The sequence below is a fragment of the Chamaea fasciata genome, unplaced genomic scaffold, assembly GCF_029207755.1.
Source record: "Chamaea fasciata isolate MVZ Bird 193981 ecotype frontalis unplaced genomic scaffold, bChaFas1.0.hap1 SCAF_1, whole genome shotgun sequence".
In the NCBI taxonomy this organism is placed as follows: domain Eukaryota; kingdom Metazoa; phylum Chordata; class Aves; order Passeriformes; family Sylviidae; genus Chamaea; species Chamaea fasciata.
This window is the reverse complement of record NW_027094086.1, coordinates 58639921-58656939: the sequence shown is the minus strand read 5'-3', so window position 1 is coordinate 58656939 and position 17019 is coordinate 58639921. Positions and strand designations below refer to the sequence as shown.

Genomic DNA, 17019 nt, shown 5'->3' with positions numbered 1-17019 from the left:
CTCCTAAAAGCTTTCAACAGAAGGGAACTGAGAGATCACAGAGAATTATTCTGCAAGTTGATGATGCTCAAACCAGAGGCTTCTGGTCTTTGAGGCTATGGGTCCTTGTCCTGGAGTACACTGCAGTTCTGCAGTGAGCGGTGTCAAATAAGAAACTGAGTTGAGTCCTTCTTTTCCCCTTGAACATCATCCGCAGACAAGAGCCAGAATCCTTTTTCAGCTGTTGGAGCTGAGCTGTGAGCCTCACAGTCTCAAGTAGGGTGGAAAATGGGTGTTTATTGAGAATGTAGGAGTAGTCCCTTCTATTGCCTCCTCATCCACATCTCTGTTCTTGCAGATTTTTGCAGGGAGGTAACAGGAGAAAAAGGAGGGATCCCAAGTACTTTCTGCAATTTATTTAATGCAAAATTTTTTAACAGTAGGGATAAGGCTACTGGTTCAGTTGGTTTGGTTAATTATGTTATAGTAAAAATCACATTGTAAAGTTTAAAAAATCTAGATTTGAATTGTGAGCTTAGTGCTGCATGTTTTGCCTAAACAGCAAACAGAACTCTCAACTAATTTGTTTTTATTTCAAAATATATCATTTCCTTTTGACTTAATTATTAATGTAAACTGATGCTTTAAAAACATTTAACAACCAGTTGCTAACTGGGTGGAAAAACACCCTTCTGATGACAGACTTTGGCCAGAAAAGATGTTTACAAAAAGGTCTATTGTATAGAAAGAAGGTCACATGAAGAAAACATTATTAAGTGATTCTTAAAACTACTCACAGCACAGTAAGAGGTGATGAGAAGGAAGGCAGAACCCAGACCTGGAAACGTTTGTGTATTGTTGCAGTTCTACTTAGCTTAGTGATTATACCCATAAATAGATATTAATAGGCAAGTCTTCACATCAAACTCAACAAGAAGATTTCATTGCACTTCCTATTTAAAACTTTCTGTGAAGGACAAAGAAAGAGATTAATTTGATAGTAGATCTTTGTTCAAAGAATTATCCAAGTATAATTTTGTTATAGATAGGCGGAAACTACAGTGTGTATTGCTCATATTCAGAAACTGGAATGTGAATGAGGTAGCATGAAGAGTGATAGTACAAAACAGAAATAAAATCATTTTGATAAAATGGATGTATAAATTCCCTTTGTCCTGAAGTTTAAAACTAAAACGCAACGTGTTCCATTCGGCAAGGATGAATTATCCCTAACCCTATTTTACAGCATTAGGGCTTGATGGACCATATCACAAATGCACACCATTTAGTAGTATACCAGGAAATAGCACGACATTTATTTTTTCCCACCAATTCACAGCACTGAATATGTGATTTATATGTTTTATATAAGTTAGAAAGTTTTAGAAAGTGCTTTGCTGATTTTCTTGATATGGTCTGTCAGTTGATAGTCTCTGTGTGGGAAGTTTTATGTAAGTTCCGATGTAGCTTTGAAATCTCCAGGAAAAAAGCTGCAAACAATTTGGTTCCTTCAATATAGTTGTGTCTGTGAAGAAGGAAAGAAATACAATGAAGTCTTGTCAGGCGGACCTGCTCTCAAAATTAGGAACATAGTCCAATGAAGTAGTATGAGTCTTTAGAGGAATTTACAAGATTGGTAACCCTCAAAGATTGCCCAGTGCACAGCAATACTGGACATCCTTCAATTTGGTACTCCTCTGGATTTACTTCAGAAAACATTCTCCAGGTTTACATCCCCAAATTGGTATTACCTGTAGCCAGCAGAGTTGAGGTTTAATGAGGGGAGACAAAAAGTAATTCAAGCATTATTGTAGGATTCTCCTCTTTCCAGAGTTCAGCATGAGTTGACTCAGAGCCTGCACAAGCGTTCAGGCAACACACTGAATAGTGGCTTACCATGGTGCTTCCAACAATTAACACTAGTGACAAATTTAAGCTATTTTTTGTATAATTATAGTTTTGATCCCTGGACTATAAATAAATTTTTATCGCCATTTATACTGAAAACCACCAAAATCCTTATATAACCATGAGTGTTTGTGAGTGGCACACTTCAAAATAGATGCTGTGGCGGAAGAGTGCCCATCCACACCATCATCTTTCACACCAGAGGCAAATTTCATTGCTAGTGAAATGACAATTGCCAACATGATGAATTTAAAGACTGGGTAGACACCCTGTGAAAAGTGTTTAATGGTATGCATTAGCCAGGGAATTTTGCTTTCTGCTTAGCACAGCAACTGGTGTGCTGGAGATAGTAGGTTTGGGCTGCCCAATGCACAGCAAAACTTCCCATCTGGGCATGCTAATTCATGGGTACCAATGGATTTCAATTCTCTCCCCTTCTGTAATAGCAAAAGCAGACAAATGAAAGAAACCTGCTTATTTTCTCATTCTGGGAATGTTCCCCATCATCAGCTGCTCCAATTGGAAGCATCATCACACTTTTCTGTGTTACAGTCTGAAACATTCTGGCAACAGGAATTGTTGAGCCATCACGAATGAAATCTGGATCTTCTCCAAAAACTGAAATACATGGGAAAATAAATTAATAAACAGGGGCAATCCTGGTGCTTTTTTTTGCTATCATATATTTAAGCAAAGAGCTGATACTAAGAGCTTCTGAGTAGAAATGGGTTTGAGTGTGTAGCCAATTGATTTCACAAATCAGCTCTGCTCTATAAAGCTCTGGTTTCTTATCAATACAAAAATAAGTAAATGAGGCCTTTTGGCTAGTCCTATAAAACATCAAAATTTAGCAAAGTATGGAAGATGTTGGTGAGTTGTTCTTTCAAAATCAATGAGATTAAGGGTGAGAGGCTGCAGCACTGCACTGGGAAGTCTGTTTTGCCCTATTGTTGAGCACAATGCCCCTGCACACTTGAAAACACACTAAGAACTGGGGAAAAAAAAGGGAACACACCTGTTCTTATTGCCCTTCTTCCTGCTTTATACAGTAGATCATTAACATCAGCAAGCCAGGGCTTTGCACCCAAAGGCATGGACACTTTCAGTTTGTTTGGACTGTTCCTCCTGGAAAAGACACCCTCCAAGTGTTCCACCACCTGTAGGGAAAATACTTTTCAAAAAAGCATTTGTCTTGCAACTCAAGCTTATACCCACATTCCTACTTCTCTTGGAAACAAATGCATGCTAAAAACAAACAGTTTACTACAAGTCTAGATTTGTGAGGTGCTAAGAAGGACTTAGTTTACACACTAGTGGCCAAAGAAAAACTTTGTCTCTTACCTGTTTTTTCACAACTGAAAGGTCCATGTGGGGGACCTGACGGATTGAGAATTTCCCAATTACTTTTGCAGGAATTACTGTTTTAATGCCTGGTTCATGGAAAGCTCCTTCAATCCCATGAATAGAGAGAGAGGGGTAACGCCACAGGTGGAGAAGTACTTCTTCCTAAAAAAAAAAAAAAAAAAAAAGAAAAAAGAAAATATAAGGGATGACACTGGAGCCAACCACAATTGATAGAAACAAGCTTTTTCCATGCTAAAATTTGTATTTGGAGACCTCTGTATTTTAAATATACTGGATTTTTACTTTAAACACATGCACATGTATTTTCATTTAAAAAAAATACTATTGCTGTCAGTCATAAAAAGATTTGAATGGTAGCATTTTTTTCATGAAAACTAAGAAAAATAGAGCATTGTTTTAAAAATCTTGGAAGTAAATTTTCCTAGTGCAAAGTAGAACAACTTCTGATCTGACTGCCTGTTTACCCCAGAACTTGTCACTGGAAAAACCAAGCCAGATCCATCCTAGATGATACTAGTGAAGAACTCTACTAATTAACACAATAGGAAATAATATACTAATTAATTTATTATTAGTATAATTATTTACTATTATTAATAGGAAATAATTATACTAATAACACAGTAAGAAAGATTATAATTTTCAGTAACCAAGTTTTTCTTGAGAAGATGCAAAGGGGAAAGAAAATTATTTTTACTATTATTATTATTGTTATTATTCTAAGAAAAAATGGGAGAAATATATCAAGTATAAACTGGTCTTCATGCAGAACCTCAGGGTGCTGCTGCTTCCCTTCAGTTTTATGAGACTAGACCTTTATCTACTCAAAAAATTTACATCAGTTCATCCTCATATACGTAAAGCATCAAAACTCAGTTAGTGTAGTTACATTATACGTTTGTATTACTGATTCTTACAGTCTAGCTTTAGGTAATTTGAAAGCTCTTTCATGGAAATAAAAACATCCATGTTAGCAGAACCTACACCAGAATAATTATGTTAGTGATAAAAAATTAAATCAACTCCTTTCTCCCAGCTGCCACTCTTGTGCAGAGAGATCTTTCCAAGCGAGCCCTCACCTGCTGGGGTTTTTTTTATTTAGGATATAATTTTTAATTGCTGGTAAGGAGAGACTTGTAGCTTTGGATGTTTTATGGCAGGCTTGGCAGACATCAAAATCTGTATTAAATAAAAACCACCCAAAACATATCTGCCTAAAGCTGCCTCCCATTTTTTCAGAGCTGAATACAACTTCTTTCCTACTATGTAACCTAAAAGTAGGCATTTTAGTGCATGTTTTATTTGGCTGATTAGGCTTAGGAAGAGAGAAGGGGTAAGCAAGGAAGGGAGAATTATACTGCTAGCTTTGCATTATTCCTTTTAATTGATTATTCATATTTCAGATTACTTTCCCCAGATGCAGTGCCTTACATTTTCAGCAGACTAATTTTATTTACCTTTTACTTCCCAGTGCTCCTTTTATTTTGAGCTTGCCACTGACTGAAAATTTCTTTCCATTTGTCTTTATACATAACTGTTACAAATAGGTGATTTAAATTCTTTCTGTTGAGTCTTCATACAGATTCTATGTTACCTTGGTGCCATACAGGAATTTTTTCACACCACAGTTATTTTTATGTTCCTCTAGATCAAATTCAATCGATTCATATAATTTCCTTTCCTCCTCCGTCAGGGCAGCAACACTGTCGTAGATTCCAGGGATCTGAATATGACCTGTTGAATCCACAAGGCTGTCTATAAAATAAGATACAGATATCAGTACAAATGGAGCCTATTTCTTCCCCTTGGCAATCATAACACCTCTCTTCTACCTAGCACTTTACCAAATTAGTAAGCCTAACAACTGTTTGCATCTGTCAAGTTGCAGCACCTAACTTGACATATTTGCATATTTATTAAGAAAACCATTGAGCTGCTGTTTGTGTGTAGTGTGTGATGTGTCAGCCCAGCTTCTGACATGAAAACATCATCCTATTGAGATACAAATCAGCATTAAAAAGTCAGATTTTGCTATATGTGCATGTCTTAGAGTTGCCTGTAATCATTACATGTTCTTAATTGATGTGCGACTGACATTAGCTTAGCATGTCTGAAGTCCTGGCCTTTCTGGGGACATTCCCTTCCTCAGCTGCCTCTACCATAGCTGTGTTGAGGTTTGGAAACCTGGGGATATTTCCTCAATGAGACTTGTCTTACAACAATTAAACATGGCCCTGACCTTCGTGAGGCTGATCATGGGCAGCAGTCCCCAGCTGCTCCTGTGCAATGATGTGTGTTCTTACCCAGCAGCGCAATCAGGTCCAGCAGCGGCTCGTGAATGATGCCTCCAAAAGTTCCAGAGTGAAGGTCCTTGCTGCCACATTCAACCTGTACCAAAACCACTGGTTATATGTGAACCCTTGCTACCTTGTTCTTCTGTGAGTGTTTGTTTTCCACAATGACTGGTGGTTCCAGTTTTTTTAAACAATATCACAAATGAACAGTAAATGATTTTTTTTCTAATTATTAAATGGAAAACATCATGTCAGGAACAATCTGCTTTGGCAGAGAAGATGGAGCTCTGTTGTCAACCACCCAAGAGAGAATTCAGCTGTCTGCACTCACATTTGAGAGCCAGGGTCCTCCTCCCTCTTTTGCTTCAGTAAGATTAAAGACATCATACATTAAACATTTGTATATTATTATTGTTTCTAACATTGGAGAATAAATTCTTCAAGTTGTCTACCCTTTTTATTTAATACAAAATCTTCTTTAAAAAGGCAAAAATTAATCTTGTTTGATATTAAGAATATGTGTCCAACCTTAATTCAAGACTGCAATAAATAAAAATTTATAGCTCTCTTGAATAACAAGGCATTAGAATAGAGGCATTTGAGTTATTAAATGAGTTCTTTTTCCAGATGCATTTTCATACTTGGGTTTATCATAAAATATTTTCCGGCAAAGAACTTGTTTATTCTTCTCAAAACCTCATTACAGCTAACTGTCTCCTAGCAGGGAGAGATCAGTTTTGATGTTTTAATAGCATCATTTTTCTTAACCAAGACTTAGAGGAATTGAATCAAGGCTGCCAAGGCTCTTCTAGTTAAAAAAAAAATAAATAAATAAATAAATCATTCTTTTTCAGACATAAAGGTTAATGCAGATTTTTCTTTAGTTCTCAAGTTCTTTAATCTTCTCTCTGAATTCCTTTTATGCTTCATCAGGAAGCATTTCCGGAAGAGAAATTTCTGCTCTTTATTTCACAGTAGCTCACATTGCCTGCTAAATATAGTGTGTTGGTTACAGTGAAATTTTATTTGCTCCTGCCTATGGTTACAAAAATTTTGTGTGGCTTTTAAAACCAGAGATCCAACCAAACTGAGTCCCTTTAGGCTGATCCGTTGTACTAAGGAGTATCTGCTGCAAAAGGGCAGAGCAGCAGAAGATATGTTTTTGGAGAGAGTTGGAGAGGCAGGTATAGAGATGGTGCTGCATAAGAACAGATTTGATGTGCAGAGGGGAGGATGAGAAGAGACTGGAGGAGTGGGAGGAGAGTAACGGGATAGGAAAGGGATCAAGGGAAGAAATGATTGAAGAGAAGTTATTGGAAGTAAATGAGGCTAATTGAACTGAAATGAGGAGGGAAATCTGCAGAAGCCAAAGGGGATGCAGAAGAAAGCTCTGTATTTGTAAATATTAAGCTTTGCTTCAGTCTTTCTCTGCATGCAGATGTAAGTACAGCTACATCATTGCTGTCAGAGGCTCAGTTTGAGTGAACCTGTGTCCTTTACCTCCACAAAGAAGCAGGCATTTCCTCGACTCCCATAGGTAAGGGCAGGCTTCTTGTTGCTGAGCCACAGGTTGTCTGAAATTACAATATAATCAACATCAGAGAAGAAGCTCTGGTTTTCTTCCTCAAGCAGCTTCTCTAGCCCCAAGGATCCTGCTTCTTCCATGCCTTCAATTACGAACTTGAAGTTCACTGGCATAGCCTACATAAAAATTAGAAAAGTCTGGGTAAGAAACAAGCATTTTAATATTTTTTTAAAAAAAGTTTTAAAATGTGGAGCAGTCTGGCTTACTGTACAAATTGTGTTAGGATAAGAAAGATGTAGGATGAGTATGTAGGGTATATAGCTTGCTTCATCAGAAAAAGCAGTGACTGATGCATATAGATTTCCACAAAAACTTGTTCTTTTCCTTGTGTTTTTATCTACTGTTCATTTTTAAAGGAGAATAAGTGATGTCTTTTTTTTCTTCTTTTTGTTTTCAGAAAACTTGCTGGAATATCTCATTAAATAGGCTTTCTCTCAGTGCTATTCAATATTTTAATTGCTTTGGAAATTCTAACTTTGTAATAGCAATTGCATTTTCACAGAAAATTTCCTGCCTCTTACGTTTCCACTGTTACTGCCCATGCGGGAGCCACTGGCTGTGATTTTCCCAACATTGTCTGTCACCAGACTTGGTGATAAAAACATTGTGAGTGACTCTACTATAACTGTCTTTTTAACACTCATAAATTTGCAAGCCTGCTGGTTGATAAGGATGCATTTCCAAGAGTAATTAGGAGAACTTTTATTATGGAATAGTGGGAATTGAAAATGCTGACACATCCCATAGGGGATATAAATTTCAACTTAGTTTCCTGTTACAATTCATTTTCTCATTAGAGGTTTTAAGATGGTTTCTCTTTTGATTCAATGCTCAGATTAAAGGCAAGAATAAATGTGTAAAATTAAATGGACTTGCGTCATGGATGGGTTCACTGGTGGATCATCAGCTGGCCACAGAAATTTTAGAAACAAACTGTTAATGAATATTGTTTGATGGTGTGTGCTGATTTCTAGAGAAAGGCTTCAAATGACAAAAATTCCTTTTTGGTTGCTTGTAAAAATGTCAAGATAGCTGTTACTGATTTGAAAAACTAGAAAGATGTCAGATCCATAACCATATCCACTTACAACAACTACTCTTTAGCAAAATGTGTTTTCTAGCACTTAAGAGAGGCCAAAGTCAATTCAGTACTATAGATGCAAGAAAAACATGTTTTCCAGAAGGTTGTAAGAGGACTTTAAAAAAATCAAGACTTAATGCTCAGTTTGTGCCATAATGCCATATAAGAGACAGAAAACTGTTTCTCAGCACACTAACATTTGTCATGCAAATTCACCCTAAAGGATGATAGTTAACCCAGTTACAAGCCTGAATTATATTTTGGTTTACCAATACTTTGGGGGTAAAACTACTCCAAAATTATTAAATTATTTGACGATGACTATGTTGGTCATTGTAGTAATTTAGTCAAATGTCTGACCTCAGAAATATGTCAGACTCAGTGATTGTATTTGTACTTGGTGAATGTATCCATTTAAAGTATTTGCTTTGATAAGTCTAATCTGTTGGTGACATAACAGTCCATTCTGGATGAACATTTTTAGATGCTTATTCTTTTCACACAGACACATAAATTGAAGGTATCTTGTAGGCAGACAAAACCAGAGATCAACAGAATGTAACAGCAGAGATGAGACTTCGTGAGCATTCTGTAACGTCTGTTATTTTACCATTTTAAATGTTCTCAAGAGAACGGGGTATCCGAGCTGTGTAATGTATGTAATACATATTGAATGCTTCCCTGTGGATTTTCCTCTGAAGGGTATTGGCAGCAAGACTATTTACATTGCACACAGGCTGTTCGAAACAGAAATGCTCAAAGACAAATTCCTACTGGGGTGAGACCAGTGCCCTAAGTGTTTCATCAGAAATAGCTAATATTTCAAATTGTATGTAGTCTGTTGGGACAGAGAGGTATCATCTTACTCAGGAATGTAAATACATCCCTCCAGAGATACGATAAATAATAACAACAAATAATAGTAAATAGTAAAAATGAGCAATAATAATAATAAAGAAGTCATCATTGATACCTACTAATTTCAAGGCTCTAACTGTTTCCACTGCATTTATCCAAGCTAGGACTGGTCCCTTATTGTCTGTTGCTCCACGCCCATAGAGGTTTCCTTAAAAAGAAAAGAGGAAAGTTTTCAAGCAATCCTTGAATTTTCCGTCATCACCTCAATGTAACTGGCAAATTCCAGTTGCCACAGAAGCTTTAGTGATGAAGGGAAAAAGTGTCAAAAGTGTCAGGATTTCACTGACTCATTTGAAATAAGGTGTTGAGTGTTCAGGTGCTTCCCAGTGGACTGGTACACTTTTTTTTTTTCCCCCCCTTTCCTTCCTTTTATATACATCATGTTGTGGTTTCTGCTACATGCTAATCTTTGAGCCTCACTTTTCTTCTCAGGAACTGTTTGTTCATACCAGATATATCTAAAGGGTTTGCACAATATGCAGCTTCTGGACACATCATTCAGACCAGGTAACAAGCAGCAAAATCCCTACAGATAAATGCCATGGCAGCAATATGAAGCTAAAAGTCTAAGTATGTAACTTCTTTTTCAACTGTACATCAGGTACAGTTATGACTGTACATGAAACTGAAATCTGTCCCTGTGTATAAACTTCTGTAGCAGTCCCCACTGGATATACACTGGAATGAGACAGAAGGATTACGCCAGTATGGCTGTTGGGAATTGCTCCCAGATAATGCAAAAGGACAAGTCTGGTTATAGGCTGGGAATCAGGATTTCTGGGGTCTTACTTATCTGCTGACCCTCCTTTTGCTCCTTCAGTCATCTAGCTGTGCTGGAAGTATAATTCCATTAAGGGGTCCTCACATTCTTCCACCAAATATGTTCCTTAGCTCCAGGACAGCAGGTGGAAGTACAAAAGTGCAGGACCAAGAGCAGGAGGTACAAGGGAGGATAATGGTTGATGGAAAAATCCTGTAAGAACTTTTAACTGGAAGTGGATTCACTATTGAACACTCTACAAAGCATCTTTAACCTCACACTGCTTTTCCACACCAAATATTAGGCAGTCACTGATGGGTCTCACTAGTCACAGAACAATCATCAAAGCTGAAAGCTGCTGGACATATTCCAAAGATTTCCACAGGAGAAGTCCTCACACTTCGGTCAAATATACAGGAACTCTTCTCTCACTCAGAACCTCAGTCTGAATCAAATAATGATTCAAAACTTATTAAAAGTTGCACACCATCAATTTCAGTCAGTGTGTAGGGATCAGTGTTCCAGCCATCTTCCTTCTTGGCAGGCTGCACATCCACATGACCATAGAAACATACAGTAGGGTTTTGTGGATCCTTCCCCAGCTCCCCAAGAATCACAGAAGGCAATGGGAGGACTTGGCCATCAGGCAACTGCAAAGAAAGGTTAAAAAACTAAAGGGAACTAAGGAAAACCAACCCTTCTAAAACATACAAATGTACAAAAAATCTGGAATTCTCAGTACTGAAAATACTTCTACACTCAATTGATTTTGATTTGATTAAGTGCATAAAATCTGAATGAATCCAGTATTAAGCTGTTCAGAGAAACTAAGACCTTTCTCCTCAACTGTTTATTTCCTGCTGGACTTCTTAGAGTTCTTCTAACATTTTGTCATAACTGCTTTCCTTACTAATCTCTCACATCCCAGCACTAGAGAAGACAGAGGAAACCTTGTGCTATAGAGTTCATTGTGACACTGAGTAGTCAAAAGCCATACAAACTAATTTGGGGTTTGATTTCACCACAGACAGAGGGCAGGAGGCCTGTAAGCTCAAATACAGAAGCCAAAAAATGTGTTGCTGACAGGAGGCAGTAACTATGTCAGACTGTCTGAAAAACAGGTTAAGGCTAATCGTCTATTGTGGCTCTGTGCAGAACAGAGCTCCACATGGCACAATTGCATTCTCTGCAACTATCAGATGACACAACCTGAAATATTAGTGTTGCTGTACTGCCAGCTCCTTGTGCTAAAAATCAGAATCCCCACCAAAAGCCTCAGAGAAAAGAGAATCACTATTATTGAACTTTTGAATTCCTGTTAGAGTAGGAATGTAACAGCCTAGGGCAGAAAAGAGCCCATGGCTACAGTAAGGCGAGTAAATTAGAGACTAAGGTTTCTCAGAGATTAATTCTTCCCTGTTGCTTTCCAACAATGAAAGAAAAAAGCTTGGATCATTTGTCAGAATCTCTGAAAACCAAAGATGATGCTCTAGGTAGCTAACCCTTTCTGTCTGACAACATTTTCCTTGTAAAAACAACCTCCCTCCTAAAGAAAGTTCAGTGACAAGTGATGCTTTAGTTCTCATGCTTCATTACAGACAATAATTTAAAAACCAGTCCCAGTAAAAATCTCAGTCCTTTTACTTTTTCAAAATGCTTCCCTCCAGTTAAAAGCATCAAACTCCCTCCCCTATGCACAGAACATAAATTTACATTTGGATTACCTGTGTGGTTCCCAGTATGCTGTCAATTCTCAGACCTGATTTCAGGAGGTATCATGCAGGTACATGACTACCAATAAATTTGTATCTAGCTTTCAAAAAATAACACTATGTCATAACATGTGTGTACGTAGCACTGAATTCAATAGGTAGACCCATGTTTAGATACGATGTTTTAAGTCCAAGAACCAGATAAGCACCTGATGTGACCCCAAGTTTACTAAATTAACAGTGGCTCCCAGTGCTGCAAGTCTGTCTGCTGCCAATGCCATCATTCGCATCACTTCTTTCCTCAGATGTGGTTGAACAGAATCACTTTCCACAGCCACCCATTCCTTCAGATCCTGCACAGGAAGAAATGTGCAATTAGGAGATCCAGGATGTTGTTGTCCTTGGCCCTTGCATCAGAAATCTCACACTGGAAAATAATTTCCTTTCTGTATCATCGCAGCATTATCATGGATGCTCTAAGGTTTCAGGATAGAGAAGGATCACTTAGATGTCTCCCTAGGGTTGAGATTCCCGATTTTCTAAGCAGGGAGGGTGCATTCACATTGTCAGCCCTGGATTTAAAATCCAGTGGAAGAGGAGGCAGACTAGATGGTGACTATCTTGCGTTATAGAAACTGCATTATGTACAACTTACCTTGGTGATCCTCATAAGGACTCAGAAGTGCTTATAGATTCAAAGCATAACTAATTATGTTTCTGTCTTTTCACAGAGGGCTGACAAAAATGAAAACAAAAATCAGCATGGGACCAAGACTCCTCTCCTTGTAAAGAGCAAACCTACAAAAATCAGTTCTGAAGCAGACAGAGAGTGAGCATCCTATCTGGCTTGCATGCCCCATGCAGGTGCATTTTGATTTAGTGGAGCCTCTCTCTGAACACACTCAAAGGATGCCCACAACCATCTCTTTTGTGGAAGTCCATGCAAGTCCCTCCTTCACCCCAGGGATCCCCAGCAGTCTGCCCCTCACAGACTTGCTGTGTGAAGTACATATTGCACTCCTGATGCCAGACCGGGAACCCTGCCAATTACCTTTGTGACAGGCACTGGTCCTGCCAGAGGAGCCCAGGCCTTTGGGGCACCAACCCTGTGTTCATCATTTCACTGCAATATAGCTCCTACCTTGATGAAATCATTTTGATGTGCATCAATGTACTGGAAGATCTCCATCTCCAACATTTAGGAGGATGAGAAGGACATTATCACCTAAGAGAGCAGCACAGGGCTGAAATGAATGTCATCTGAAAGTTAAGGATACAATTCAACATTTCAGACATCCTGCAATATACATGTGTTTTCAGCACTAGAAAGCAGAGACATTTACAAAGTGCTGAGCTTATTTAAGTCTCTTTTAATGTCCTCAAGCCTGGAGAAAGTATACTCATTTTATCACATAAAAAGTTCAACTGATTCATAGTCGAGTTGCTGACAGCAAAAATTGAAAACAAAATGACCAAAGAGTGAACATCTTCAGTTTCAGCTTTTTAAATAACTTAGGGGTAACATTTTCTAGAGAAACATTTGTTGCATCAGTTTTTCAGTGCACAAGTATCAAATTGTCCTGGGAAGACAACCCTGGGGTAAGACTTGCAGACACCAACAGTCCAGGGACTCATCTTTCTTTTCCTTGATTTCCAGATTCATAGAATATCCTGAAATGGAAGGGATCCATACAGATCATTGAGTCCGAGTCTTGGCCCTGCACAGCACAACTCCAAGAATCCCACCATGTTCTTGAGAGCATTGTCCAAATGTTGCTTGAACTCTGTCACACTTTGTGCTGTGAACACTTCCCTGGGGATCCTGTTACAGTGCCCAAACACCCTCTGGGTGAAGAACATTTTTCTAATATCCAACTTAAATCTCCCCAGACAGAACTTCAGGCCTTTCCCTAAGGTCCTGTCACTAATCACTGCAGAGCAGAAACCAATGGCTGCCCCTCCTCTTCCCCTCACCAGGAAGCTGTGACTGCAATGAGGTCTCCCTTCAGTCTACTCCAGGCTGAACAGACCAAGTGACCTCAGCTGCTCCTCACATGGCTTCTCCTCAAGGCCCTTCACCATCATCATAATGCTCCTTCAGATGCTCTCTTCTAGTGGTTTGATGTGTTTCTTATATTGTGGCACCCAAAACTGCACACAGCACTGGAGGTGAGGCTACTCCAGTGGAAAACAGAGCAAAACAATCCCTGGCCCAGCTGGTGATGCTGCACCCCAGGACACGATTTTCCCTCCAGACTGCCAGAAGGCAGAAAAACGGATTCACTGACACACATTCCATATTTTACATGAATAATGGAAAATAAGCCTGACACTGGAGAGTATTAGAAAACAAATACCTTTTGTGGTTGATTTCAGTGACAATACTGAAACACTTGATAAGTGAAGAAGTCATTTAGTACCTGCAAATCTCTCTGCCATCTTTTTTTCTTTTTTTTGGACAAGATAAAATTTTAAAGTGTGTTTTTCTTATTCCTCCAGTTTTCCTTTCACGTTTGCTGGAATTTTTTGCTGTAGTGTCTTGAATTGGTATTAGCAGAGCAATCCTTGGATGGCTAAATACTTGGTTGGGCTAAATTCAGAACCGCTGTTGTATCATATTGTGATAGGATGGACTCCAAGGTCAAAACCCAATGCTTTTCTAAAGATATTCTATAATAGTAACAAAAGGTATAGTTGCAGATCCATCCATTACTCCCTAACTTTGATGCATTGCTAAGGTGATAGGCTATGGTAATATTAATAATTTCAATTATGTTTCTCTGACAGAGAAGGAAGATTGAAAACCCAAGCATGATGAACAAGATGAGGGAAATGTTATTCCCTTTGGCTGAAGATCCTGGCTGTATGAAGGATGGGGCCCCATTTTCCAACCTTCCCTCAGAAGCAAGGTTACAAGGTTTACTTCACTTTCTGAAGTGAAGCTCTGAGAAGGCCTCTGACAGTAGATATCATTCCCAGTGTTCAGCTCCTGACATCTGACACTGGAAACACTGGTATGGAAAGGGACCAAATGCTGATTCTGCAGGAGAGTGAAGCTGCAAAGCACTGTTTTGGAGAAGACTTGTGAACAAAGCCAAGAAAATCCAGTTTTGGAGCTGATTTTAAGGATGGAGAGATTAAATTTAGCCATATTATTTAAATATAGAGATATTTTTTGAATACTAAACACCAACCTTAATTGATGGTAAAAGTACCATTTTCTTCTCACATTGTTTTCTCCATAAAACAGTAAACCCTACCTCCAAGAGGTGGATCTAATCAACAATCCCCTTCAAATATTGTTGTCACCAGTGACAGCAGCAGCAATTTGTCCTAAAACAAAAGTGATTGGGAATTTTTGAAACAAGCATGGAAAAAATCTGGACACTTTAGACAAGAAAAAGCAGCTTCTGGAATTTAGCAACAAAGACGTGGTAGATAATGAGGTTTTGATAATTTAGGTTACAGTCACCTTTGGATTGAACTTCTGCAGGTAAGGCTTAAGAAGAGGAATTCTGCATCAAGCACCCCAAACTTATAACCCCCAGTCTGGCTATTTCTTCCAGCCTTGGATGGTTCAAGTGGCTGCAAATATTTGTCAACAGAAGCCCATTTTACAGAAGGCAATAGGAAGTAGGCGTGTGGACCACAGGCATGGTCAGGAGAACTTCCCAGGCTGCATAGGGCAGAGGAGAGAAGACCATGAGTCTCACACTGGGGTGGTGGTAACAGGACCTTGGTGAACTGGATCCTGAGTCTCCTGGCACAGACAAGACACTGGCACTTGCTGGGGCAGTCCTTGGGTAGATAAAGGAGGGCATCTGATCCAAGACATTGCAGGTAACATTCAAAAGGGGCTCAACATACTTGGAGATGATCAGCATTAGGTAAAAGCTGAGCACAGAGGCCATTTATGTTTATTTCTCCTTCTGTCACTGTGTGCTTTTGGGGGACCATGCAATGGCTCTGCTTGCGCAATGTTGCTCAGTCTCACTTTAGCCAGCAGTATGTCCTGGGAGAGCAAAGTTTAACTTCAGGCTGGTCCTTTTGACTGTTAAAGTGTATTCCAGCTGGCTCCCACATGAGCTGAGGAGAGGATGCACCCATGATGGGTGCATTTGTGAGGGGCTCTGGAAAACTGCAAGGCACTGCACCCCAAGAAGAAAATTAGAGGAATGGTACAAGGAGCATTCATCTAACGGTGGGATGAAACCTAGTTTTGCCACGGTCAAGAGATCCCAGGGAGACATCAGGGCCACTATCTTCATTTACCACAGAGCTGGCTGGATGCTTCAGTTTCAACACGTATTTCACTCATTTTTCTACCTTGTAACTTCCAAACTTCAACTTGGAAAACATTTACAACAGAGGCCACTGAATGCACCCTCATTTAACCTAACTGTAGAAAACCAGACAGGCTTCTCAGGTTCACTTACGTAAAAAATAGATTTTTTGGTTATGCCATGCTTGAACGGGAAAGATCATGGCAGAGGTCAGAACATGACTGCTAGAAGCACCAAGCTCATGCAATGGATTTAAATATCAGTGTCTCCATCACATATGTTTTCCCCTCCTTCTATTCAAATCTTTGATATTGCTGAATTCTATGCATTTTCACTCTAATATATATATATATATATATATATATATATATATATATATATATGTCACCATATGGTGATATGAATAAATACGTACCTTTTAACATCAGAAGCACTAAAGGGCTGCTTGGGTTTTACAGAGGATGTGTGCTGTGGTGCTGGTATCTTTCTCTTTTTGTCTCAGTTACATGCAAATGACCTGGAAAGATGCAGAAGAGGTGTATGTCTTTGTCATGTTTCATTTGCATTTAACTGTTTAAGAAAATGAAACAAGGAAGCTAAAATACTATGAAGGAAAAAAAGCCCAACTAATCAAGCAAAATATCCTAGGGAAATTTGGAATTATTCTGTGATATTTTCAAAACAGATCAAACTTCAAAGAAAGATCATAGAATATCACAAAAATACTTTCTTTCATAAACAAAAGTAAGGAACAGTGGCAAAGTCTGGAAAATTATTGTGAGGAGATACCAAGTAGCAGAGTGCACAAAATATGAATAATTCAAACAAAAAATTAGGTAACAGCTATGTTTTGCTGTAGTAGAAGGGAGGGAGGGGAGTAGCTGGTGGGACTTCATGTTAATGCACTACTAATACACAAAATGCTGCTCAGGACCCTTTGGATTTCAACTGGAACAGCTCATGTCAAAAAAGGAGTCAGTTTAATAAAGCTGTAGAGAGATTTCAGGCAAGGCTGAAATATCTCAGTGTCTTGAGGAAGGGAAAAATGATTTGAAAGAATGATAGTTGGGGGGATATCAAACAAAGACTTCAGTGTTCAGTGTCAAGTGTATTTTATTTGATGTCATTTTAAGG

The 17019-nt window shown here is 38.7% G+C and overlaps 1 protein-coding gene across 1 annotated transcript; it reads right to left on the bottom strand.

Annotated features, from left to right (window-relative positions):
• Window positions 1–1194: 1194 nt before the first annotated feature.
• Window positions 1195–12791, bottom strand: CNDP1 (carnosine dipeptidase 1). The gene is made up of 11 exons (XM_066185095.1): window positions 12744–12791; window positions 11812–12009; window positions 10378–10540; window positions 9190–9278; window positions 7047–7247; window positions 5556–5640; window positions 4847–5007; window positions 3229–3393; window positions 2903–3044; window positions 2358–2505; window positions 1195–1504 (listed from the first exon to the last, which is right to left on the bottom strand). Exons 1-11 carry the CDS (start codon window positions 12789–12791, stop codon window positions 1399–1401), a joined length of 1506 nt encoding a protein of 501 aa, XP_066041192.1. The 3' UTR covers window positions 1195–1398.
• Window positions 12792–17019: the final 4228 nt, after the last annotated feature.